Raw genomic sequence first — 24,989 nt, 5'->3', positions numbered from 1 at the left:
GTTTTGACCTGATTCTTGTCTTGGCAAGATACATAGGCAACCCTACATAAGGGTTCATTCTTTTACTGTTTCAAAATAATTTCTTCAGAATTTAAAAATTCGGGGCAATGTTTTTTCAAAATAGTTCAAATATGCTCTCCAAAGGTCTACTAAAAGCCCAAATCAACAATTCTCTCAAATTCAAATCTCCCCGATATCGATTTTAATATTGGACTTATATTTAAACCTTCACTCGACTTTGATCCCAAAACATAGGACATAAGTTTTTTTTCCGAGCGTCATAGGTTATGAAATATGGAGTTTCGGCCTTCACTTTCAAAATTAAGAGTTCAATAGATTTGTTTCTGTCTTTTGTTGAATCTTTTTCACGGAACACTCCCTCAATCATTCAATCCTTCCGACAATGGCAAATGAGGAACAATAACCATTTTATTAAATTTGACAAGACCGTCAGTAAGCCAATATTTTTCTAAATAAATGTCACTCTTACTTGTTGTAATTTTATTTGAAATAAAATGTACTTAAGTTCATTTTTGACAATAAGTGTAGTATAAATTAAGTTCCTTTTAATTTCAGGAGTGAAACAAACGTGTTCATAGTCACGACCTTGGTAGAGGTCATCTTCAGAAATACTCTTTTTTTATAACCTTCAAACTTGATTGTTGTAGAATTTCTCATGAAATTAGTCTCATTATATTCAACGGGAGCATATGAAGAAAATGTTTCTCTAACAATACGAACATGTGGAGTGATTTCAAAATAAATCCATCACTTCTTTTTTTTTTCTTAGTTGTACCCGGACAGCATAACACACAAGTCATCAATTTGTACATTTGTTTCAATTATATTTGCCTAGATCATTTTTTGTCTTTTTTTGAAACATGACATTCTGCAATTTTGTGTCCATTTTTCTCCACAATTATAGCAATCTCCTTTGAATTTGTTTTTACTAGGATAATTCTTTAGTCTAGAAGCCCTTTTTGTTTTTAATTAGTTGAAGCATTTCAGCAATGGTTGCTCTCATTATTATTGAGTTTCACATAACTTTCATTTGTTGGGGGAGGAAACACCACAACTAAAGTTTGATATGACAAATAATATGAAAATAAATTAGACACGAGAATTTTACGTGGAAACCCCTCTAATTGATAGAGGGGAAAAACCATGGGTTAGAAGGATCTCACTATAAAAATATGGACTATACTGTTCTCAAATACTTGATCTTTTTCTCAAATTCAAGTTCCACCCTCGCTTTGAATTCTTTGAAAACTGGAAAAACATCTGTCTTTCTCTTGATTGGATACACCCAACTTCTCCTGGAGTAATTGTCGATGAATGACACAAAATATTTTGCTCCTCCTAAGGACTCCATCGGTGCTTGCCAGACATCAGAGTGGACCAGATCTAGTATTTCCTTGCTTTTAGCAGAGGAATTGCTAAACTTCAGTCTATTTTGCTTACTGGTAACACAATGCTCACAAAAGGGGAGTGAGACCTTTTTGAGCTAGGGAAGAAACTTTTGCTCAACAAGAATCTTCAAACCTCATTCTGACATGTGGCCAAGTTTACGATGCCATATCATTATTGATTCTTCAAATGAACTTGCTGACGCGGTTGATGCTTCTCCTTCTTGGTGTGTTTCACTTTTAAGCACATATAGGTTTGTAGCAAGTTTTTCCGCTTTCATCACTACAAACGCTCCTTTGGATATTTTCATGACTCCACCATGAGTCTTATATGAACATTCATTATCATCTAATTGTCCCAAAGACAATAGATTCTTTCTCAAGTATTTTACATGTCGTACCTCTTGGATGGTGCGTATCGTGCCATCATAGATTTTTATTTTGATGGACCCAATACTAATAACATCCAAAGCATGATCGTTTCCCATGAACACAGACCCTCCTGAGATAGGATTATATTGATAGAACCATTCTCTCCGAAAAGTCATGTGCCATGTTTCTTTTGTGTTCATGATTCATACATCAGCGAAACGTTTTCTGTCTTCATTATTTGATATTGCCTCACTACATAAAGTATCGTCATCATCCGAGGTACATGCAACATTTTCTTGAGCATTTGATGGCTCGGGGTGTTCACTCTTCTTTTTGAACCGACAATCTTTCTTGAAGTGCCCTTTCTTGCCACAATTGTAGCACTTGATATTAGGGGTGATTATCGGGCAGATTGGACGGATTATTATGCTTAATGGTTTGACTTAATGGTTATCGGCTTTTAAAAGTACTAATCCACTAGCCAACCTATAAGATATCGATTGGATTGGTATCGGATTAGCACTTATCGGATGGTTATAGGGCGGTGTATCGGTGGTGACCTTAATAGACTTACCTGCTGAGCACACTCAACTAAAGTTCCCTTCTTATTTTCACTAGCTGAAGTGATGAACACATTAAATTTGAGCTCAAAAGCATATGTTCTTATAACAGTAATCATCCATCTAAAAAAATTATCCAAAAAGAATCATCCCTCTAAAATACATATATGCCAATTTGCTCAACAAACCTTAAGATAAATAGAGAACAAATTGTACCAAAAAAAAAAAAACTAAAATCACAGCATTATAACATATGCAAAGTGAATCAGCAAAGTAATTTCACCTTTCTTCCACACAACACCCCCACCCCCAAATCATCGGAAACAACCGCAAACTAATTTCTATTCACCAACCCATTTCAAGACTTTATTTTTATGACTACTAGATGCTGTCAAATCAAAGGTCAAACAACCCAAATATAGAACAATGTAAGAGATCAGGTCCAGAAAATATTATTTCACCCCAAGAAATGAGTAAAGCTGGTAGTACCCACTTCATCAAATTTGCTCATTAACAAAAATATTTCTTAAGGAAACAATAATAAGAAAACAGCAGTCCACAAGCAGCATCTACCTTCAAAGTATCTGCATATGGTCATCAAAAATCAACTTCAGACATGCATGTAGAATCAACTCTGGATGCTACTAGAATTTCTGAGGCAGATTTAGGCTGAAGAAGTTTAGGCGGAAGTTCCTAAACCTAAAGTAGGCGGAAGAAGTTTGTAGAAGAGTTGAAGTAGTAACTAGTAACTAGTAAGTAGGGCTTCTACAGTTTAAGTTTAAATGGGTTATGGGCCTGCCTATTTAATTAAATTGGTTAGGCCTGTTTAATTAAATGGGTTTGACCCTTATTTTATTTTAGATTTACAAATAAAAATTATCAATATTATACATATTTTATATGTTTAGGGATAAAATAAAATAAATTCTTAACGGATTAACGGTTTACCCATTAACAAAATTGAGTAATCCGTCCCCCACACTGATAAGCCGTTAATTATAAAATTTAAATTCATTCTCCATCCGTTAATCCGATAACTCAATACCAATAAGCCAATAAGCCAATTTTGCGGTTGGGTTATCGGTAGCGGACGGTTTTGAACAGCCCTACTTGATATTCTTCTCACTTCTTGATTGAGATCTGCCATGATTGTGACTCCCACTGGGGCCATGTTCAGTTGGTCTTCTTCTCACCATCATTAAAGCTTCAGCTTGCTGCGAACTTGCTTGTCTGTTTTCTTTGTTTTTACGCCGATTTTCTTCTTCTAAGACAGCGGCTGCAATTTCATCGAAAACTAGACTGTCTGTATTATTTGTCAGGTTGATGATGAGTTGATCATACGAGTCAGGCAGACTTTGAAGTAGAAGCTCCACACGTTTAGTCCCCTCTATTTTGCAACCCATTGTTGTAAGTTGCGAAAACAGAGTATTCAAAGTATTGATGTGTTCAGTAACTGACATGGACTTTGCCATTTGAAGAGTATATAATCTTCTTTTTAAAAAGATTTTATTATGCAAAGACTTGGCCTCATACAATCCTGTAAGAGTATCCCATATTTCCTTCGCCGTCCATTTTCCCGCCACACTAGATAACACTTGATCAGCTAGTGCCAAGTTTACATCAGCAACTGCATTGTTGTCTATGTCGTTCCACTTGCTGTCATCAACAAAGTCTGTGGGCCTACCTTCAATTGCACCTAAGCAATTATCTTTTCTCAATATCGCTTTTATTTTCATTTTCCATAATGAGAAATTAGTCCCATTGAATTTTTCAACGTCAAACTTTATTGTACTCGACATTGTTATTTGCTTCACACCCTTCTAGATTATTTCTGAATATTTTTGCGAACAATAGTGACAAACTGTACCGTCACCGAAATTTACTATTCATGTGAATAGTATTATTCACCGAATTTACTATTCATAAATAGTACATTCGCATAAAAAAGATAAAATAATCGAGGGCTCTGATACCACTATTGGGGGGAGGAAACAACACAACTAAAGTTTGATATGACAAATAATATGAAAATAAATTGGACATGAGAATTTTACGTGGAAACCCCTCTAACTGATAGAGGGGAAAAACCACGGGGTAGAAGGATCTTACTATAAAAATATGGAGTACACTATTCTCAAATACAAGGAGAAAACAACAATTAACACTTATCTCTTGTAAAAAGAACAACTACTAAAGAGGACACTCAAGACTACAATATTTATCTTGGTGTATAACTCTCTTTGTATTCTTACTCTGTCTTTCTGGGATGATTTAAATGAGGGCAAGAGGCCCTCTATTTATAGAAGAATGAAAACGCGTTTGAAATGTCCAACATTTCAATTCAACAAAGGCTGTAAAATGAAAAGTCATAAAGGGAGGCAACCTTTTTGACTTCCTTGGCCTCCCCTTTTTGACTCTCTTCATCATTCACTAGCCTTATCATCTTGTTGGATCCTCAATCGAACAATTAGATCTTCAAGTTTCATCTCTTTGCGGTTATGTTTCGAGTAATTTTTAAAGTCCATTCATAAAGGAGATAATTTTTCGATCATGACTACAACTTAAAACGCCTCACTAATGATCATTCCTTCAATGAAAAAATTAAAATAGAAGCATCAAATTGAGTTATACTTTCAGTCACTATGAAACGTTCATTATCGAAAGTTGATTTTGATAAAATCTCAACATCGAATTTTTGGAGACTCAATTTAGTCAAGTAAAAGAATATTTTTTGTTGTCAACGCTTGAAATCAATTCCAAATTCTTTTTGAATGTTTTTGTCGGAGCTGGTATTGACACAAAATGACCGGAGGAGACTATATTTCTCGTAGAGCCAATTATTGAGGTATCTATTTTTGTCATATCTGTTACAAAACAACAACAAAAATCATCATCTAGCGAATATTTTATTTCTTTGAACCAAGTGATTTTTTATAGAAATATGTTTAATATTCGGTGAAAATTTTATATTCTTCAAATCAAATATTAAATTGGAGTAGAAAATTTAAAAGGTTTTAGTCTTCAAAATCCTTTTTTAATTAAAAATTTGGCCACATTCATTTGTACTATATTAAAAGCACGAAGGTCATTAAAATATTGATTGAACTTTTTGTCCTTTATTAAAAAATTGCACTTTAGACAAAATCGTCTTTTTATTATTTTTATCAAATTATTATTTAATTATCTTAATAATATTGACTCCCAAATTATATAGGAAGAAAAAAATGAAAGAGCCCTAAAATATATTATAAAAAGTTTAGTAGTATTAAAGTAGACTCCTAAAATATATGGAGAGGAGAATTAGAAAATGACTCCTAAAATATATGGAAAGAAGAATTAGAAAAAGATTTCTAAAATAAAATATAGGGAAAAGAGAATTAATGTTTAAGTGATCAACTTTGATATAATATAATTTTTTTCTGAAAACAAGGATTTCAATAAACTTGGATCTTTTAGACGTGCATTAGTTTATTTAGTAGGGGAAGGTGGGGTGGGACAGATCTAGTTATTGCTAACCTCATTCGAAAAATCACAACTCATCAAAAAAGTCACAATGCATTCAATGTGGAAAAATGTGCATCCTTTCTCTTGATATATATATATATATTTTTTGTTATTCAGACGTTTTAAAATCCAACAAACACACAAATCATTTGAAATATGAACATAATCATTTTATGATAGATTTTCTAAAAAAGCAATTCATGTCGGAAAAAGTTGAAGCCTAGTGACTTACTTTGAATACGATTTGCTAAATATAATTATGTTAAGGTAATTAAAATGGTAATCTCCCTGAGAGTGATAATTAGATTCATAAATGATATGCAAAAACAAAGTGTTTTGAGCACAACATAAGCCCAAGAAAGGTTGTCTTCAACCCAGCCCAAATAAATATCGAAATCCAGTCCAAAGGCGGGAAATCCTATTTCACCAATAAGTGGCGGGAATATAAGGTTCCCATTTTGTTGGTCTAAACTCTAAACGGGTTTGCTATAAATACCTAAACGTAATAGACCGTTTCGGAGTCGGTCTGACCATACTACTTCACTTCCTTCCTATTACTTTCCTCTTCACCACAGAAACCCTTTAAACTTGCGTTTTTTTGTTTTTGAATACAAGAGCGATGGCGAGAAACACGAGAGCGAAATCCTCCTCGTCGGAGCCATTATCGGAAGGTTCTGAGGAGGATCAAGTCAACGATGAGGAAGACGAGGAGGAACTTGAAGCTGTCGCTAGGTCAGCAGAAGACGACGGTGACGACGAAGCTGTTGTTCTTAGAGAAGACGATGATGATGATAATGAGGTGTTTTGGTTTAACTTTTAGTTGCTATTGGTAGATCTGAGTTTATATTAGAATCCTTTTTTGTTTGCCGAATAGTGAGTGGATATCTTAGTGTTCTAGTTTAGAGTGGTATTTTAGGTGTTAGTTTCAGAATAAGAAAGAAATATGAATAATTGAGCTGGTTAGCGCATTTTTCTACCTCATTATTGTGCTAATGAGTGGATACGTGAACTACCAGGAGGTGTTGAAATGGCAGAAAGGAATATGCATATGAATTTTCTTTTGAAATAGAAGCTCATATTCCTGGTCAAAAGTATTTTTTTGGGGTGATTATTACCAATTAGGGCCTAGCTTTCACCTATTTAGTGGACATCCTAGGGTTTTTAGTTTAGAGCTAATATTTCAAGGAATTTCTCATGGCATAAAGGAAAGGAAAGATCATTTCGCCACTGAAATAGTAACACATTTTTTGATTAGCCCATTGGTGTGAATTATTCAATGTGTAGTATCTGTGAAGCCAAAATAATGACTACTTTGTTGATTTGATCTGTTGTTAATGAGCTTTACTTCAGTTGTTTTAAGTTTGTTTTGCTATGCTACCTGTAGGAAGATGCTGCAGCTAATGAGATCTCCAAGCGTGAAAAGGCAAGATTAAAAGATTTGCAGAGGCGTAAGAAGCAAAAGATACAGGAAATGTTGGAAGCACAGAATGCTGCAGTACAAGCTGACATGGTAACATACTTAGACTAACTGCTGAGAGATTTTGAGTTCTCCTCTTTCCAATTAGTTCCTTGTGAATGTGGTGTGCCTTATGCCTATTTTATCCTTGACAGAGTAACAAGGGAAAGGGGCGTCTGAAGTATCTTTTGGAGCAGACAGAATTGTTTGCACATTTTGCAAAAGGTGATCAGTCGACTTCAGCAAAGAAGACAAAAGGAAGGTACATGTAATGTTATCTTTATTGCTTTCCCTAATATGTAGGGCCTTCAGTTTGAAAGATCTCTTGCTAGTATTGGACCACGTAGTCTTTGGGTGTTAGTGGTAAGGAAATAGAATGGGCATAAAGGAAGAATGAAAACATTAACCTCTTTGAGGTTTATGTTTGTATCCCACCTTTTGATATAAGGAGTAATTTTCTTAACCTGTTTAGGAGAATTATATGTAGGCGTCCATTCTTGTTTGGTAGGTGTATTTGGAAAATTGAAACCAACATATCCTAATATTAGTATTGTTATTTGAGTAGCTTGATTAGGACTATTCACTTTGTTTGGATGGGTTTCAAGTACCCTCTTCTTCTTAAATTGGTGACAAGCGACCGTTGATCTCCAGTGCAAGCAGGCAGGCTTACCTACCAAAAATAATTGTATATTGCTTATATTGGAATTGAGTGCTATGTGCTGTCTCCAGTTGGTGTTACTATGTTATGTGGAGAAGCTGAATTAATGTGATTCATTGCACTAGTTGTATATATGTATCATGTATGATTGTTTTTTGTCCAAGGCAAATGATTAAACATTTTTCCCAGGGGTCGTCATGCTTCAAAGATAACTGAAGAGGAAGAAGATGAGGAGTATCTCAAAGAAGAAGATGGTGGGATGTCCGGGAATACACGGCTATTGGCACAACCCTCTTGTAAGCCCCTACCCCACCCCCCAAAACCCAACACACATAAACATACTTACCTTGAATTGTTGATCTCCTAGTTGATCAAATATGGCCATCCTTTCTAGAGATTTAAAATGCTTTGTTTAATGAGTCCCTTTGGCCTTTATCATCTTCTCTTCTACAATTTAACCATTTATATTTCTAAGTGCAACACTTGAAAAAATGTTATTTGAATGGCATTTACAAACAACAAATACTTGTAAAAGAAGTGATTTCAATAAGCACCCAATGGTATGACTTATTGGTCAATGAAGTGAGTTATGTACTTGTTATGATCCAAGCGAGACCCTAGACGTAATACGGCGAATAGGATCCCAAGAGATTCTAAACAAGCCTCTTAGCATAACATAACATGACTTAGAATAACATAAGTATCAATCATAAGAGAAATGCGGAAGATAAGTCTTAAAACAACCTCATCATAGCAACCTAAATAAAAAAAAATCTAGGAATAACATTTGAAATGCAAAAGAAAACATACTAGTTTGACATAGACTTTAACTATCATAGATGGGGGCATAGGACAAGACCTATCTCACCCAAACAATTGAGACAAGAAACAAGAAATGAAAGACATCATAAGCGGTTGTGCCCTTGAAGCATGAGAATCCACCAACAAGCACCAACTAGAGCAAATACTAATCGTGAGTTGGATGGGGAATGTCGTGACCTATATTATAAAACAATAGGCAAAAGAAGTCTGCAGTCAGTACTATGAAATGTATTGAGCATAGAGAATATGCAATGAATGACATAAACATGATAATACAATGACCATGCTAAATCATAAGAAAACCGTTAAAACATCATAAAAAGTGTAAGACATGGTCAATGCAAATAACTCATAAGGAAATCGTAGTAAAGCATAACATAGTGAGAGATATCATAATTGACATAAATCATGTGAGCTAAAACATGGAGTTTAGTGTCATACCTCCCACACTGAAAAGAAATTGTCCTACTTGCCAAGGTAAGGATCATAAATATGAGCTATTGTGAATCCATGAGCTAGAGTTATTTAAAACTAAGTCCTATAGGGGCATGCAATTATGGGACAAGGAGATTTCTTCTAGAGACTTGGCCTCTACTAATGGGAGACCCTCCATCTAATATCTGCTTGGTGCTAGGTAAAATCTCAACAAGAATAAGCATAATCATAGCATAGACATAGAAAAATGAAAATAAACTTGTAAGACCAAATTCATCAAAAATATTTGAGAATAAAATTTATCAAAAACATGTAATTAAGATCCATTTATGCATAATAAGATCATTAGGATTGAATAAAAGCATAATTTATTGAACCCAATACAAGATCATTAAAATACCTAGGGTTTAGGAAGAAATCATAAAGAGGAATTGAAAATATTTTGGGACTCCATAGATGGAAGAAGATCTATGGATGAAATTCCCACACGCCTCATTGAAATCTAGCCTTGAAACTTGAGAGGTGATTTGTCTTCTTAAAACCCTAGCTTGGAGGAGAAAAAGATCCTTGGAGAGAAAACCCTTGAATGCCTTGGAGAATTTTAGGAGAACGGTAGTGAACGGGAAAATTTGAAGGGTTGGGTAGTTATAAGTCATCCAAAGTAGTCCCAAATGATGTAGCTTAGGTGTTAAATAAATGGGTAATGTCCAAAATAGCCATGGGAAAATAATTGACAACTAGGTCTACGAGTGCCTCTACGAATTGTAGAAGCCTATATTGCTCGTAGCAGGCTGTGTGTAGAAACTTCCTTGAATTTTTGAATCCAAGATCTATGGGTCCCTAATACCGCTCGTAGAACTTATATGACTTGTTTCAATTGTCTGTAGATCAAAAGTACTAAATGTCAAATTTTTGAAGATTCCTTCTACGATCCACTTGTACAATCTGTAGAAACATTACACAAATTGTGTAGTCCTCGTCCTGCCAACTTCTAAAAATTCCAAGTCTCTGAATCTCCATCTACGACCCAACTTCAACGGAATGTAGGGCCTAATATGGTAGATGGCCTTGTCCTAGCATCAATGACCAAACTTTTCTTCCAAATCATATGCCTCTTTTTCACAACTGCCTCCTATGATCTGTAGGTCCTTGTACAAATCGTAAGAGGGCTTGCACAAATTGACACCAGTAGATTTTTGCAACATTTCTTTCTCGTTTCAACTTTCCAACTTTTGGGGTATTATAGAACTATGAGTTATGCTGGGACAAAATCACTAGGTGATTTCTTTTCTTTTATCTTAGCCTTGGTGGACACAATTAGTTACCTTGCAGCAAACTCTTGTATCTGTTGTTGGTTGGAGGTGGCATGTATTCTATGAAATTAGTTGAGGTGCTGCAAGTTGGGATCAACACGACAAACAACAACATACCCAGTGAAATTTTACTAAGGTCTGAGAAGGGTAGAATGTATGTAGATCTTACCATTATCTCGAGGAGGTAGATATGTTTTTTTCAAAAGACCCTCAACTCAATTGTCTTGAACCCAAGTAGAAGAAACAATGAAGAAAACATAATAGTTAATAAGAATGAGTTTGACATGTCAATATACCCAGTGAAATATCATAAGTGAGTTTTGGGGAGAGTAGAGTGTATGCAAATCCTACCACTATCTCAAGGAGATAGAAAGACTGTTTTCAAAAGTCCCTTGACTTAAATGTTTCTACCCCAAGTAAGAGAAAAAAGCAATAGATATAGCATGCTAGTTAAAACGAAGAGCAATGTAAATTCTACAAGATAAAAAAATAACAGTAGCAAAATAATGTGATTATTGAAAAGCAATAACACAACTATAATGGCACGACTAGCCCTATGACGAACCTTAAACTGTCACAGGTAAGACAATATTCTATCCATACTAGCCTTCTACCTTAATATACGACCTTTACTTCTTTCTATCTAAGGTCATGTCCTCGGTGATATGAAGCTGCGTCATATTCTGTCTAATCAACTCTCTCCAACATGTTTTCGATCTATCCCTACCCTTCCGCGTAACCTCTAAATTCAACCAGTCGCACCTCCTAACTGGGTCGTTGACACACCTCTTTTGCATATGTCCAAACCATCTCAGTCTTGCTTCTTTTATCTTGTCTGCCACAGAGGTCACTCTCACCTTCTCCCTAATAACTTCATTCCTAATCTTATCACTCCTAGTATGTCTATACATCTATTTGAACATTCTTATCTCTCCAATATACATTTTCTGAACATGTGAATTCTTGACTTGCCAATACTCCATACCCCATATAACAAAGTCGGTTGAACCACTATTTTATAGAACTTACCTTTAGGTTTAGGTGATACCTTTTTATCACACAATACTCTAAATGCAAGCCTTCATTTCATCCAAGTTGCACCAATGTGATGCGTGACATTATCGTCGATGTCTCTACTACTTTGGATGGCATACCTAAGATATTTTAAGTTTTTCTCTTGGAAATAGGTTGAGTGGTAGGCCTTGCTTCCATGCCCTCTTCATCCATCACAATAGTGAATTTGCATTCCAAGTATTCTGTGTTGGTTCTGCTCAATTTGAATTCTTAGGACTTCAGAGTTTGTCTACAAACTTCCAACCTATCATTATCAGTACTATGTCATTTGCAAATAAAATACACCATGGAACCTCCTCCTGAATAGACCGTGTTAGCTCATCCATTACCAAGGCAAAAAGAAAAGGATTCAACATAGATGTTGATGTAGTCCCATCTCAATTGGGAAATACTCGATTTACCTCTCACTGTTCTAATTTGAGTCTTGGCTCCATCATACATGTCCTTAATCGCCCTAATATACACCGTCAAAGCACCTCTAGCCTCCAGCCACCTCCTAAGGACATCCCTCGGAACTTTATTATAGGCTTTTTCAAGATCAATGAACACCATAAACATCCCTCAGAACTTTGTTATAGGCTTTTTCAAGATCAATGAATACCATATGAAGATCCTTCTTTCTTTCCTTATATTTCTTTGCCAATCTTCGCATAAGATGGATTTCTTCATTAGTTGACCGCCTAGTGTGAATCCAAACTAATTCTTTGAAATGGAAACTCCTTTCCTCACTCTCATCTCCACCACTCTCTCCCAGATCTTCATAGTGTGGCTTAGCAATTTAATACTCTTGTAATTATTACAGTTTTGGATCTCTTTTGTTCTTGTACAATGAAATCATTGTACTCCACCTCCACCTCCATTCGTCGGACATCTTAGCTGTCTTCAAAATACCATTAAACAACCTTGTCAGTGTTCTTTCAAAAATCCATCAGAATCTTATCGGGTTCGGTTGCTATCCCCCTTCTCATCTTATTAATAACACGTCTAACCTCAACCTTAAAACACTTGTAGTATCCAAACTCTCAAAGACTATGAGAGTGCGCCAAATCACCTAGTACAATGTCTTTGTCCCCTTTTTTATTTAAGAGTTTGTGGAAGTAAGCTCGTCACCTTTGCTTGGTCTCATCCACTAACACCTCACTTCTCTTGTCCTTGATGCACTTCACTTGATCTAACTTGCAAGCTTTTCTCTTTCTCTCTTTTGTAAGCCTATACAGTCTCTTATTCCCTCCTTTTCCCCCTAGCTTGACATATAAGTGTTCAAAAACTATTGTCTTAGCACTTGTGACTGCCGACTTCGCTTTTGTCTTCGCCATCTTATAGATATCCTTAAGCCTCCATTTCTCATCCTCATCCACACAGTCCAATCATTTCGTATATGCAACCTTTTTAGCTTCCACTTTGCTTTGAACTTCTCCGTTCCACCACCAATCTCCTTGATGACCACCAAAGATTCCTTTCGATACCCCTAGTATCTCGGTAGCTGCTTTTCTAGTCAACCAACAGTTATGTCCCACATGTTGTTCACATCCCCCTTTGGATTCCTTTTAAAATAAATGATTTGAGCTGTCAATCATCTATAGAACAAACAAAAATCTTACTACTTTAAACTACCAAACAAACTACGAGTTGTTTGGATCTTTCACCCTTTCAGAATTGCATAGATTTTTTTTTATTCATCATTGATGAATTATTCATTAGAATTGACAGTTATAAAAATGTATATAATTTTACTCAAAAGATTTTATTGCCTCACATTCATTTTACCCATATGGAAAAAAAATTGTACCCAATTTAAGTAATCACCAAACTGACCATTTAAACAAAACAAATAACTCAAATTCTCAGTAAATGATTTTCTCGCTCTAAACCTGAATATTATTGAAGTTGGCGATGTATTGAGTAATGTTTAATACCTTTTTAAAAAAAAATGAAATATAAGTTATATACACTTAGATGGTGTAAAAAAGTTTGTTCTATAAATGTCATATAGTCTATTGTAACATGTTATTTTCTTAAATTATGACATTACATGTCAATTTAGAAAGATGTATGACTTATCAATGCATATATAGATCAATGCCTTGTTAATTACCTTTCAAATGGCTAATTGAGTTTTTCAATTTCTTGACACAACTTTCATGCACTTAGGTTGTAACAATCTCCAGTGTTTTCATTGTCTACGGCCTTTACGAAATACTCTTTTATTTGCAATAGAGTGCTATCCGTTTGATAAATTGAATTCTAGACAAACTTTTCAGTTTTCAATAAAACACAACTTGAATCTAAGTAATGAAGCTCAAACAACAAAATCAGTAAGTTAATAGGATGATTAATTAGATATGAGTGGCAACTGCCACACACATAAAAATGAACGTCAAACCATTGAACTAAGACAAGTAGTAGAAAGGATTTTTATGAATTATTTACCTTGTCCAAAAAGGCAAAGATAATAAAATTTTATTCATTTCTATGCCACTCCATATCCTTTGTTATAAAGATAATTCAAACTGTGATTAGTAGAATATTGAAGTTATTATAAGAATAAGTTGCTTCAACTGATTCTAAAAAAAACTTTCTTAGACCTTACATTATCCTTTTCCACTAATTTTAGAAACCATGATGTAGGATTGATCATGCGTTAATTAGCCCCTAAAACCAATTGCTCCAGCAAGTTATTTGATTTAAGGAGATAAATTTTCCAAAGTATTTCGTGATATAAATAACAATTTTATACTGTTACAATTTTAGGGAAGAGAATGGGGAGGACTAAAGTCCTATCATGTTTCATTTTCTAAACTGTTTTTTTTTTGCATTTACTTAAATAATTGATGAGATTAAGTTTAGAATCATTTCATGATATAAGTATAGTAAATAATATACGTTTTCTACATTTAATCTAACAATTAATGAGATTAGGTTTGAGATCATTTCATGATGTAAATAGTATAGTATACAGTTACAATTTTATGGGAAGAGACAGTAGAGAATAAAACGTTTTCCTCATTTAATAATGTAATTATTTTGCCACATTTAGAGTAAATTCCTTTAAAGAATATGTTAAACATGATATTGGGAGAAAAAGGCAAAAAACCCTCAAAAAAGACAAATACAAGCCTTGAGCTGTGAGAGGCACCACATCACTGGCACATTTACACGCATATATAAATGTGTCTGTTCTGCAATATTTTAAACTTTTTTGATAGTATGGTTCAAAAATACTAAATTCTTCCACTACTAACATTTTTCATAAAAGTGCTAAATACTGATAGCCTTGACCGTGCGGTGCAAAAACTCTAATTGAGTAGTGGAAGTTGGAATTCTATTGTGATTAATAATTCTTCTATTTGGACAAAATGTCTCTGTTCATGCTCTCATTTCCTCGTCTCTTTAAGGCAGTGGTGGATCCACATGGTGTCCGGCGAAAAATTATACTATTTATACATGGTTAAAATATTTTTTTATGTATAAATAGTAGATGTCGAACCCCCTTCGGTTAGTTAGTGTGTCTACTTTTTCAGATTTTGAACCCCTTATTAAAAATCCTGGTTCCGCCACTGCTTTAAGGATGTAAGAGTCACACATGCATGTTTGTCAGGTATTCAGGGAAAGATGAGGGATTATCAACTTGCTGGTTTGAACTGGATGATACGGCTATATGAGAATGGGATAAATGGGATACTTGCTGATGAAATGGTCAGTGTTGTCACTTGGATTTTTTTAGATATTCTTTTTCATTCTGTGCTTCGTGCTTTTGAGAGAAGCAGCTTTACTTAATTATTCCTGTATTTGCATAGGGTCTTGGTAAGACTTTGCAAACCATCTCTTTGCTGGGGTACCTGCATGAATTTAGAGGGATTACTGGTCCTCACATGGTTGTTGCTCCAAAATCCACGCTAGGCAATTGGATGAATGAAATCAAACGTTTTTGTCCTATCATACGGGCTGTAAAGTTCCTTGGGAACCCTGAAGAAAGGGTAAGCAGATAAGGGATTCTCTTTCTTCCCTTTATGTATATACCTCACTGCTTCTCCTGACTATGCTGGCATTTTCCTTTCATAGAGATACATTCGAGAGGATTTACTAGTTGCTGGGAAGTTTGATGTGTGTGTCACAAGTTTTGAGATGGCTATCAAAGAGAAGTCTGCTTTACGGCGCTTTAATTGGCGTTACATCATCATTGATGAGGCTCATAGAATCAAGAATGAAAATTCTCTTCTTTCCAAAACCATGAGGCTCTACAGCACTAATTATAGGCTGTTGATCACAGGGACACCACTTCAGGTGAATATTTCTCTTCGATGATTTCCTTTTTGTTTAGCGAGTAGTGGTTTTAGCTGGAAGTATACTCGACCTCTTACAACCTATGTACTAATTTACCTGACCCTGTCCTGAAATGCATATATCCCTATCCCAAAATTCTAATTGGATATAGAATAATGTTACCTTTAATAATTTGTGTGGGGTATCTCTATATCAAGTTGATTTATTTTTCCTTTTAACATCTCAGATGCCAATTAAACCTTATATTCTATTTTGTTACCGAAAAATGGTAGTTTTTATGTCTTACCTTTGTTATGTTTTGGCATCTTGTACTATTCTCTAGTACAGATCTCTCTCGTCTCATGACTGTTGTCAATTGATGTGCTGGGTTCTATGCAAATTGCACAGAATAATCTTCATGAACTCTGGGCGCTTCTGAACTTTTTGCTGCCAGAGATCTTTAGCTCGGCTGAGACCTTTGATGAGTGGTTTCAAATATCTGGTGAGAATGACCAGCAGGAGGTGGTCCAACAGCTTCATAAGGTAAAATTGTCTAGTAGTTTGTATCATTAATGCTACTAGTGTGGGCTATGTCATAAGACACACCGTTCTGATTGAAGTGACAAAGATAAGACCAACTACATGTGTGAGAGCTTTCAGCAGACATGATTCCCATATTCTAAAACTTTGACACCCCATTGAGAACAAATATTCACTGACTTTCCAATTTCTGCTCTTAATCAGGTCCTTCGTCCTTTCCTTCTTAGGAGACTGAAGTCTGATGTTGAGAAAGGTCTGCCTCCAAAGAAGGAAACAATTCTTAAGGTTGGTATGTCTCAGATGCAGAAAAACTACTATAGGGCTCTGTTGCAGAAAGATTTTGAGGTTGTTAATTCTGGAGGAGAGCGCAAGCGTCTTCTTAATATAGCAATGCAGCTACGGAAATGTTGTAATCATCCATATCTTTTCCAAGGAGCTGAGCCAGGACCTCCATATACAACCGGAGAGCATCTCATAGAAAATGCTGGTAGTGTTTTGACTTCTATGAATGAATAGGAATTTCTAATCTATTGTGGTTGTAGGTTTTTTATTTTTTTATTTTTTTTAAATAATGCATGTTCTCTATGTAGGCAAAATGGTTCTTCTAGATAAGTTGCTTCCTAAGCTGAAGGAACGTGGCTCAAGGGTTTTAATATTTTCACAGGTTTTTTCCTCTTTTTTGTTCTTGACCTTATGTCCTACTATGCCTTTCCTAAAGCTAATGTACATTTTTTTTTTGGCTGAACACTTAATCTCAATATTGTTATTAGATGACAAGGCTACTGGACATCCTTGAAGACTACCTGATGTACCGAGGTCACCAGTATTGTCGGATTGATGGAAACACTGGTGGAGAAGATCGTGATGCTTCAATTGAAGCATTTAACAGACCAGGGAGTGAAAAATTTGCGTTCTTATTGTCAACCAGAGCAGGTGGTCTTGGTATCAATCTTGCTACAGCAGATATTGTAATTCTTTATGACAGTGACTGGTGAGAATCTTGTAAGTCTAGTTTATAGAGTCTGGAGAATGAAGTGATACTGAGTCTCTTGGGTTTCTTGTCATTGTATTACAGGAATCCACAGGTTGATTTGCAGGCTCAGGATCGTGCCCATAGGATTGGACAGAAAAAGGAGGTTCAAGTATTCCGTTTCTGCACTGAGGTTTGTTTTCTTTCTAGTTGTGTTACTGTACTGAAAATATGCCACTCTGGTCTCTTGTATTGATGGTCGGCACATTCTTATTTCAGTTAAACTTTTTTGTTGAGAAAGTTTCTTATTTCAATTATTAGTTTTGTTGAGAGTTTCTATTTCAATTAATTCCAACAGTATACAATTGAGGAGAAAGTGATTGAAAGGGCTTATAAGAAGCTGGCACTTGATGCACTGGTTATCCAGCAGGGTCGACTGGCTGAGCAAAAAGGTTGTTTTTATTTTGTTTTATTGCTTTGTCTTGATTATATTTTAGACTTTAGGGTATACATAAATTTGATCATTGGTTGGTTTTTCATGCAGCTGTCAACAAGGATGAGCTGCTGCAGATGGTGCGGTTTGGTGCTGAAATGGTTTTCAGTTCCAAAGATAGCACTATTACAGATGAGGATATAGATAGAATCATTGCCAAAGGAGAAGAGGCAACAGCAGAACTTGATGCCAAAATGAAGAAGTTTACAGAAGATGCAATCAAATTTAAGATGGATGATAGTATGCACTCTGTCCTCTTCCTTTTGGCTTGTGTATTGTATCTTTTTGCTCTATATACTTTGTTTTTCACTTTTGCTGCTGCTGAAAGATATGGGTTTTAACTATAGATGGACTGCTTTTTACAGCTGCTGATTTGTACGACTTTGATGACGAGAAGGTAAGTGTGGTTTTTTTATTTAGTTGTCTAACAATTCCTTGTTTCATTCTATGCTGTGCTTATCTTCCTTGTTTTGCTTTACATTTTTGTTGATGAAGGATGAAAACAAGGCAGATTTCAAGAAAATTGCTGGTGACAATTGGATAGAACCTCCAAAAAGGGAGAGAAAGCGCAAGTATGATTCTTAAGTTGCTAAGTTCACCTTTAATGTGTTGAGGGTCTAATTTATCATCATTTTAAATAATTCTTCTTTGTGTCAGTTACTCAGAGTCTGAATATTTCAAGCAAACCATGCGACCAAGTGGTCCTGCAAGACCTAAAGAGCCTAGGATTCCTAGGATGCCTCAGCTGTAAGTCAGCATTGCAAACCATTCTAAATTTTGCTCCTCCCAGTTTTTGTTGTGCCATAAGCAAAACTGACTTCTCTGAGTTAGACTTTTTGCAAGTTGGTCTTTATCTTTGGTCAAAATTCTGTGTATTGACATGCCTTACCATTCATAGGCACGACTTTCAGTTCTTTAATACCCAGAGGCTAAGTGAGCTGTACGAGAAGGAAGTGCGTTTTCTCATGGTGGGTTATGCCTTCAGATATGCCAGATTTCTTCTATTGCCACCTTCATATGTGGTTTTTATGTTTTGTTTGGTATTGTAATTTTCTTATTCATTTCAGCAAGCTCACCAGAAAAATCAATTAAAAGACAGTATAGAAGTGGAAGAGCCCGAAGGTGTAATATCTTTTCCTTTTAAAGTACTTGTCCTTCTGTTATTTAAAGAATTGGATATATGGACAAACCAGGATCTAATTTGCTTTGTGAATTTATGCTAACAATTTGTGCATTGTAGATGTGGGAGATCCTTTAACTGCTGAGGAACAGGAAGAAAAAGACAAATTATTGGAGGAGGTAAGTGGATTAATAACTCGTCATTTGATGTTATATATACACCCTCCATCCCAATTTATATGGCATCTTTTGAATTTCGAGATTCAAACAAGTCTATCTTTGATTGTAATTTTTTCATATATCTTTTAAATATTTGAATTGTCAATTATTTTGATATAGTACTTTTTACTTAGTTTTCAAATATATAAATTTTATTTCAAAAAACTTGAAAGTTTCCATGCCCAAATTCATGGTCAAACTCAAACCCTTTGACTCTCGAAATCCGACCCGTGCCTTGTAAATTGGGACATACGGAGTAGTTTTTATATGTATCAGAATTGATGATTTGTATGTATAGGGATTTTCAACGTGGAGTAGGAGAGACTTCAATACTTTTATCAGGGCATGTGAGAAGTATGGTCGGAATGACATAGAAAGTATCGCTGCTGAAATGGAAGGAAAGACAGAGGAGGAGGTTGAAAGATATGCAAAAGTTTTCAAAGAAAGATACAAAGAGCTAAATGGTAAGTGATAGTTAATTTGCAAATAAAGAACGAACTATATGTGTACTCTCCAATCCAACATTGAACATCCAATTATTATATGATATAATTGCTAACATGAGAGTGGTAAATACCATTAAGTTTCAAGTGGGCAAACGCATGGTGCACATGCTTCCTTTTATTTTTGTGTCCAAGAACAGGCAAGGAGAGATGATACTGTTACTTATCAATTAGATTAATTTAAATGGTAAAGAAATGTGCTTGGAATGGGGTGGACGAAATGGAAAAGAAGTGAGCATGTAGGAGATGTATAGACGCCCTAACAAGGAGGTGCAAGAGGTTGACATAGTGGGTATGAAGAGAGGTAGAGGTAGACTGAAAAAGTTTTGGGGAGAGGTGAATAAATAAGACATGATATACCTGCAACTTATTGGGGACATGACTTTAGATAAGAAGATTTGGAGGTCGAAGATTAGGTCAAAGTTAGTAGGTAGTTGAACGTTGTCTATTTTCCTTGTTAATATTGTTTTTGTTACTCTCTTTTTATCTTGTTCTTTGGTTATCATTTTATTTGTTGTTGCTATTATTCTCTACTCCATTATTTTTTGTATGAATTTTTCACTATTGTATTTGTTTTACATAATTTTTTGTATGCATTACTTGAGCCAAGGATCTATCAAAAACCTCTCTTACCCCCTTAAGGTAGGGGTAAGGTGCTTACACATCACCCTCCCCAAACCTCACTTGTGAGATTACATTGGGTATTATGTTGGATAAAAAGTGTGCTGGAATGAGCAAATTTGATCCTATGCAACTGTTAAACATTTATTGTATTGGGTGGGAATTCCCTTTTAGGATTTACAATGTTAGTTATAAAAAAAAGATGTTACTTCTAATTTTGGGAGGGGATTGTGCATGACATTCTTTCATTGTCCTAGTGTATATGCTTGTTTTGTTTGAGAGGCAGAGGGATTAGACCCATCGAAAAGCAAAAATAAAATGTTTAATTTCCCTGTTATTTTTTTGTTGCAAAAGCCACTCCATGGTGGTAATCTAAAGGTTCCTTTTCTTTGACAAGTTAGTGTAAAATTTTATAAATGGTAAACTTGCACTATGCTAGTGCTTCCACATATGGTTATAAAGGTTCTTTCTTGATCTAGTTATGGTTCTCATCTTCACTATACATCACCATTTAGTTTATTATGTGATTGTTCTTGTAATGCTCTTGTTCTATGCAGTTTTTTAAAGCTAAGTTTTATCACATTTGATCCATATTATAAATATTTTCCAGGTAATAATGCTTTTCAAACAACTTTCACAGGGTTAAAGAATCTATTGAACTATTCAAAGTTATTGTTTTTGATATGTAACTATTCACAGTTAAACCAGATGATGTTTTGCTATTAAACATACTTTTCAATTGTTAGTGATATATGGAAGTAGGGATGGGTTGGATTCAGTGTTATCAAAAGCAAAAAGCGCAGAAAAGCTCTAAGTTCCGTTGGGGCTTTAAGCGCAAATAAAGCTTGGGCTTTAATGAAAAAAGACGCAAAGGGAGAAAAACATACAAATATATATGTTTAGTCTAAGACTAATAATTTATAAGCATGAATGACAAATATATGAACAAAAAATTGAAAAATAATTATGATAAAGTGGAATATCAATTGTTTAGTGTCGTCTCTTCAGAAAAGATTCATTGGCAAGGAAAAGTATGTCTTAGAATCTTGATGATGACACTGAAGCGCACATTAAGCGAGGCGAGCGCTCGACACATTTTGAGCCTTACTTCAGGGCTTAAGCGGGCTTTAAGCACGCCTTTGATAACATTGGTTGGGTTGAAATTGAAAATATGAAAATGGGTTGAAATAGAAATCGGATCGAGTCATGACCCGCCCAAATTTTACTTTGGGCTCAAATGGATTGAAACTTGGGTTGGATCATGGCCCGCTCAATTTGATCCACTGAATCTCAATAATTTTAACATATTATTATTTACGTTTTATAACCACAATTTGAATTTCAACTCAAGAAAATAAAAATATAAAGTTTCAAATTGATAGATAAATCCTAGAAGATATAAAATAGATAGTAATTTACATCTTTAATATGAAAACATATATTACACCAATGCAAATAAAGAGAGCCTTAAAGCAGGTTGAAATTGGAGAAAAAATTGGGCTCAATTGAAGATTCTTTTAAAATGAATTAAGGGTTGAATGAGTTGAGATTGAACCCAATTTAAATTGTCTTGAGCCCGCCCATAATAGTTTGGGCGGGTTACCTATATTTGGGCTCACTTTGACACTCCTCTATAGAAGTCAAATTGGCATCATAATTTCTGTGCACAGTGAACTGGTATATATAAATTGAGATTGTGGGGGTAGACATTGTGTTGCTAGATGGTTGATAATGGGTCTGTGCCTCTACTTGTCTCCACTTAATTACCAAGTTTTTGTCTATGGTTGGTTCGAAGTTGTGACATGCGCCTAACTTATACATCATATGTTGTGCCCTTAGCACTACACCAAGGCCCTGGGGCCATACTAATTGACATTGGAAAACTAGAAAAAAGATAAGTGGACAAATAAGTTCTTGATGTTCAGGCAGAAATAAAGTTCCCTCTTGTGGCTAATGTTTTGCACTAGATAACATTTGGGCATGCTCTTTTTGATATTTGAGCACCTAGTTCTAATGGATGGAGTGCTTGCAGATTATGATAGGATTATAAAGAACATTGAAAGAGGAGAGGCTAGAATTTCACGAAAAGATGAAATAATGAAAGCAATCGGTAAGAAGTTGGACCGCTACAAGAATCCATGGTTGGAGTTGAAGATCCAGTATGGTCAGAACAAAGGAAAATTGTATAATGAGGAGTGTGATCGTTTCATGGTACGCGGACTAAACTCTTGGGGCTTTAATCTTTTAGTATTTATCTTTGGGATTCATGTATATGGTGATTTTTTTTTTGTAGATATGTATGGTTCACAAGCTTGGCTATGGAAACTGGGATGAGCTGAAGGCTGCATTCCGAACGGCACCTTTGTTTCGGTTTGATTGGTTTGTGAAGTCTCGGACGACTCAAGAACTTGCCAGAAGATGTGATACACTTATTCGTTTGGTAGAGAGGGAAAACCAAGAATTTGATGAAAGGGAGAGGCAGGCACGCAAGGAAAAGAAACTTGCAAAGGTATTCCTGTGTCCTCTTTGTGCTGTTTGCAGTGTAAAAATGTATTTGTTGCTAAAAGCGTTTTGTATCAACAGAACATGACACCATCAAAACGCACTGTGGCAAGACAGGCAGCCAAAAGCCCTCCCACCTCAAAGAAGCGGAAGCAGTCATCAATGGATGATTTTGTGAGCTCGGTAAATATTTGTGCAATGATTTTATGTTTGTTTTGGTTTGAGCTCCCACTTGTGACTTAATATTGTGCACGGCTGTTTCCTTTCTTTACAGGGCAAGAGAAGAAGTGATGGTTCAACTTAGACAGCCTTTTCTTTTTGTGGTTAGATCCTCCGTATTTTTTTTGTTTAACCAGGTTGGTCATCCGAGACACTAACTGTGCAATGTCGTGGGCATTGCAATTCTGTCAAGTGGTGCAGAGGAAAACCACCCATGTATTAAGTACATTGTACATAATCACAATAGAATTCTATTTAGTCTAGTTTTATTATTGTGGTGCGACACTAATATGTAATGTAGATCAACTTACCAAATCATGTTTTTGCCAGCTCGCTATTCTGCTCTTGTTTGGTGCACATATTTGTATGCATTTTCCAAATGAAAAGAAAAAGAACCTTGCCCATTTAAAAAACATTTGGTGAGCAAATGGCAAGTGAACCTTTGGACCACCGATAGGGTTTAAATTAAATGGCAAAAATGAGCTTGATCAGTTAACCATGCTAATATCATGTGAAGCCTTGAAGATTACCATTTAGGTCTGAGGAATTCAAGTAGTTATGGTGATAAGTTTTATAAACTTGCCTAGTTTACTTTAGGATGCCTGCAACTTGTTCGACAGATTGTTTGAGAGGCGATTCATTTGCTGGTGAGGTCTGAGTAATCTAGTGACATTAGAATTCTCTTAGTTGAGAAATTAGCCTTAATTGGATTGAGAAATCTCTTGTGCACTTCATGATTAAATCTTTTTGGGTATGCTATGGTACATGTTAAATGAGAACTTAAGCTGGGATAGGGTTTTTCTGTAATGCCCATATTCGTTTCCTTTCTGTGTGAATCTTTTCTGGTTCATGGCTGAAGGTTCAGAGGTGCAGATTAGATATCTTACCTCTTTGCTTAGATCTAAACCAATGTAATGAATTTAAACCCAATGATGACACTAACCAGTTTCTCAACTATATTAACAAGGTTAAAGTTCAATTACAATGGTAGAAAGTAAGTGCAATAGCCCAAACAGAAATGTAGAAATATTGAAAGTAAGAACTAGGATTGACTGAAGAAGGGGATGAATAACTAGACTGAGAGAAAGCAGGATGAGAGATATTGAATTGATGGGTTTTCTTGTAAAGCGAAGTGGAGGGCAAGAGTTGGAACTTGTGGTATATAAGCAATGTTTTAATTCTTGTGGTCTCATTATTCTTTTTCTGTTAGTTTGGTCATGTGCAATGACTAACACAAACTGTAATCAGAGGAAGGGTACATTGTTGTGGTTGCACTTTCATTTCTCTTATTTATCATCCAAAGCTTAGTTTTCAAGTGGCAAAGTTTCCTTGTACCACTGATGACTTTGGTGCAAAGTTTTCTTGTGACACAAAATGGATTCAATTTAACATGGAATAACTCAAGGAGAAGTGGACGAGATTCTTCCTCCCCCCCTCCCCCCTGCTCTAGCTCAACAACACCATCTTTTCAAGGAGCCCCTACCCTTTGTACTTATTTTATTTTTATGCATTGGGGATAATGCATGATTTTTAGTTTGGAGGTGGGGTAGCATATTTTTGAAACTGTTGGTACTTATTTTGATGATGCATGTGCCCTTGTCAGGCTTCTTTTGATGATGAATTGTGCCCTTGTCGGGCTTGTTTTTGATTGAAAAATGAAGCTGTTTTATTTTGGTGTTGTTTAGTTTGTTTTGGTAAATCTTCATATCATGTTTATTTCCGTAGGAATAAATTTTGTTGTTGAACCAGGTGGCTTTTTCCGATGATGGATAGGGATGCGACTTTTTAAAGGGAATTAGTCTTGTTTAGGCGTAGTGTAACTAGTTTAGTAGAAAAATGGGGTTGAGATGTGATATATTCCCTTTGGACAATTTGTGTCTGTCTTGGTATCAACCCATCGCTTGGTTTGAAAAATAATGTTCAGACCTTTCTTGTTTTTT

The 24,989-nt window shown here is 35.4% G+C and overlaps 1 protein-coding gene across 2 annotated transcripts; it reads left to right on the top strand.

Moving 5' to 3' along the window:
* The first annotated feature begins 6,355 nt into the window (after window positions 1-6,355).
* On the top strand, window positions 6,356-23,386 carry LOC129887270 (ISWI chromatin-remodeling complex ATPase CHR11-like). Of its 2 annotated transcripts, none has more exons than XM_055962302.1 (25): window positions 6,356-6,641; window positions 7,227-7,352; window positions 7,454-7,560; window positions 8,146-8,252; window positions 15,199-15,296; window positions 15,398-15,577; window positions 15,663-15,884; window positions 16,272-16,406; window positions 16,608-16,890; window positions 16,994-17,067; window positions 17,174-17,394; window positions 17,479-17,566; window positions 17,732-17,825; window positions 17,918-18,106; window positions 18,214-18,263; window positions 18,362-18,438; window positions 18,524-18,613; window positions 18,765-18,834; window positions 18,934-18,988; window positions 19,107-19,165; window positions 19,503-19,668; window positions 22,361-22,539; window positions 22,622-22,837; window positions 22,912-23,013; window positions 23,105-23,386. In XM_055962302.1, exons 1-25 carry the CDS (start codon window positions 6,462-6,464, stop codon window positions 23,132-23,134), a joined length of 3,198 nt encoding a protein of 1,065 aa, XP_055818277.1. In that variant the 5' UTR covers window positions 6,356-6,461; the 3' UTR covers window positions 23,135-23,386. The 2 variants fall into 2 exon arrangements, with proteins under 2 accessions (XP_055818277.1, XP_055818278.1); XM_055962303.1 differs by having other exon boundaries at window positions 6,357-6,641; window positions 18,232-18,263.
* Window positions 23,387-24,989: the final 1,603 nt, after the last annotated feature.

The sequence above is a fragment of the Solanum dulcamara genome, chromosome 4 (assembly GCF_947179165.1).
Source record: "Solanum dulcamara chromosome 4, daSolDulc1.2, whole genome shotgun sequence".
Taxonomy (NCBI): Eukaryota; Viridiplantae; Streptophyta; class Magnoliopsida; order Solanales; family Solanaceae; genus Solanum; species Solanum dulcamara.
This window is presented reverse-complemented; position numbering and strand designations above follow the sequence as displayed.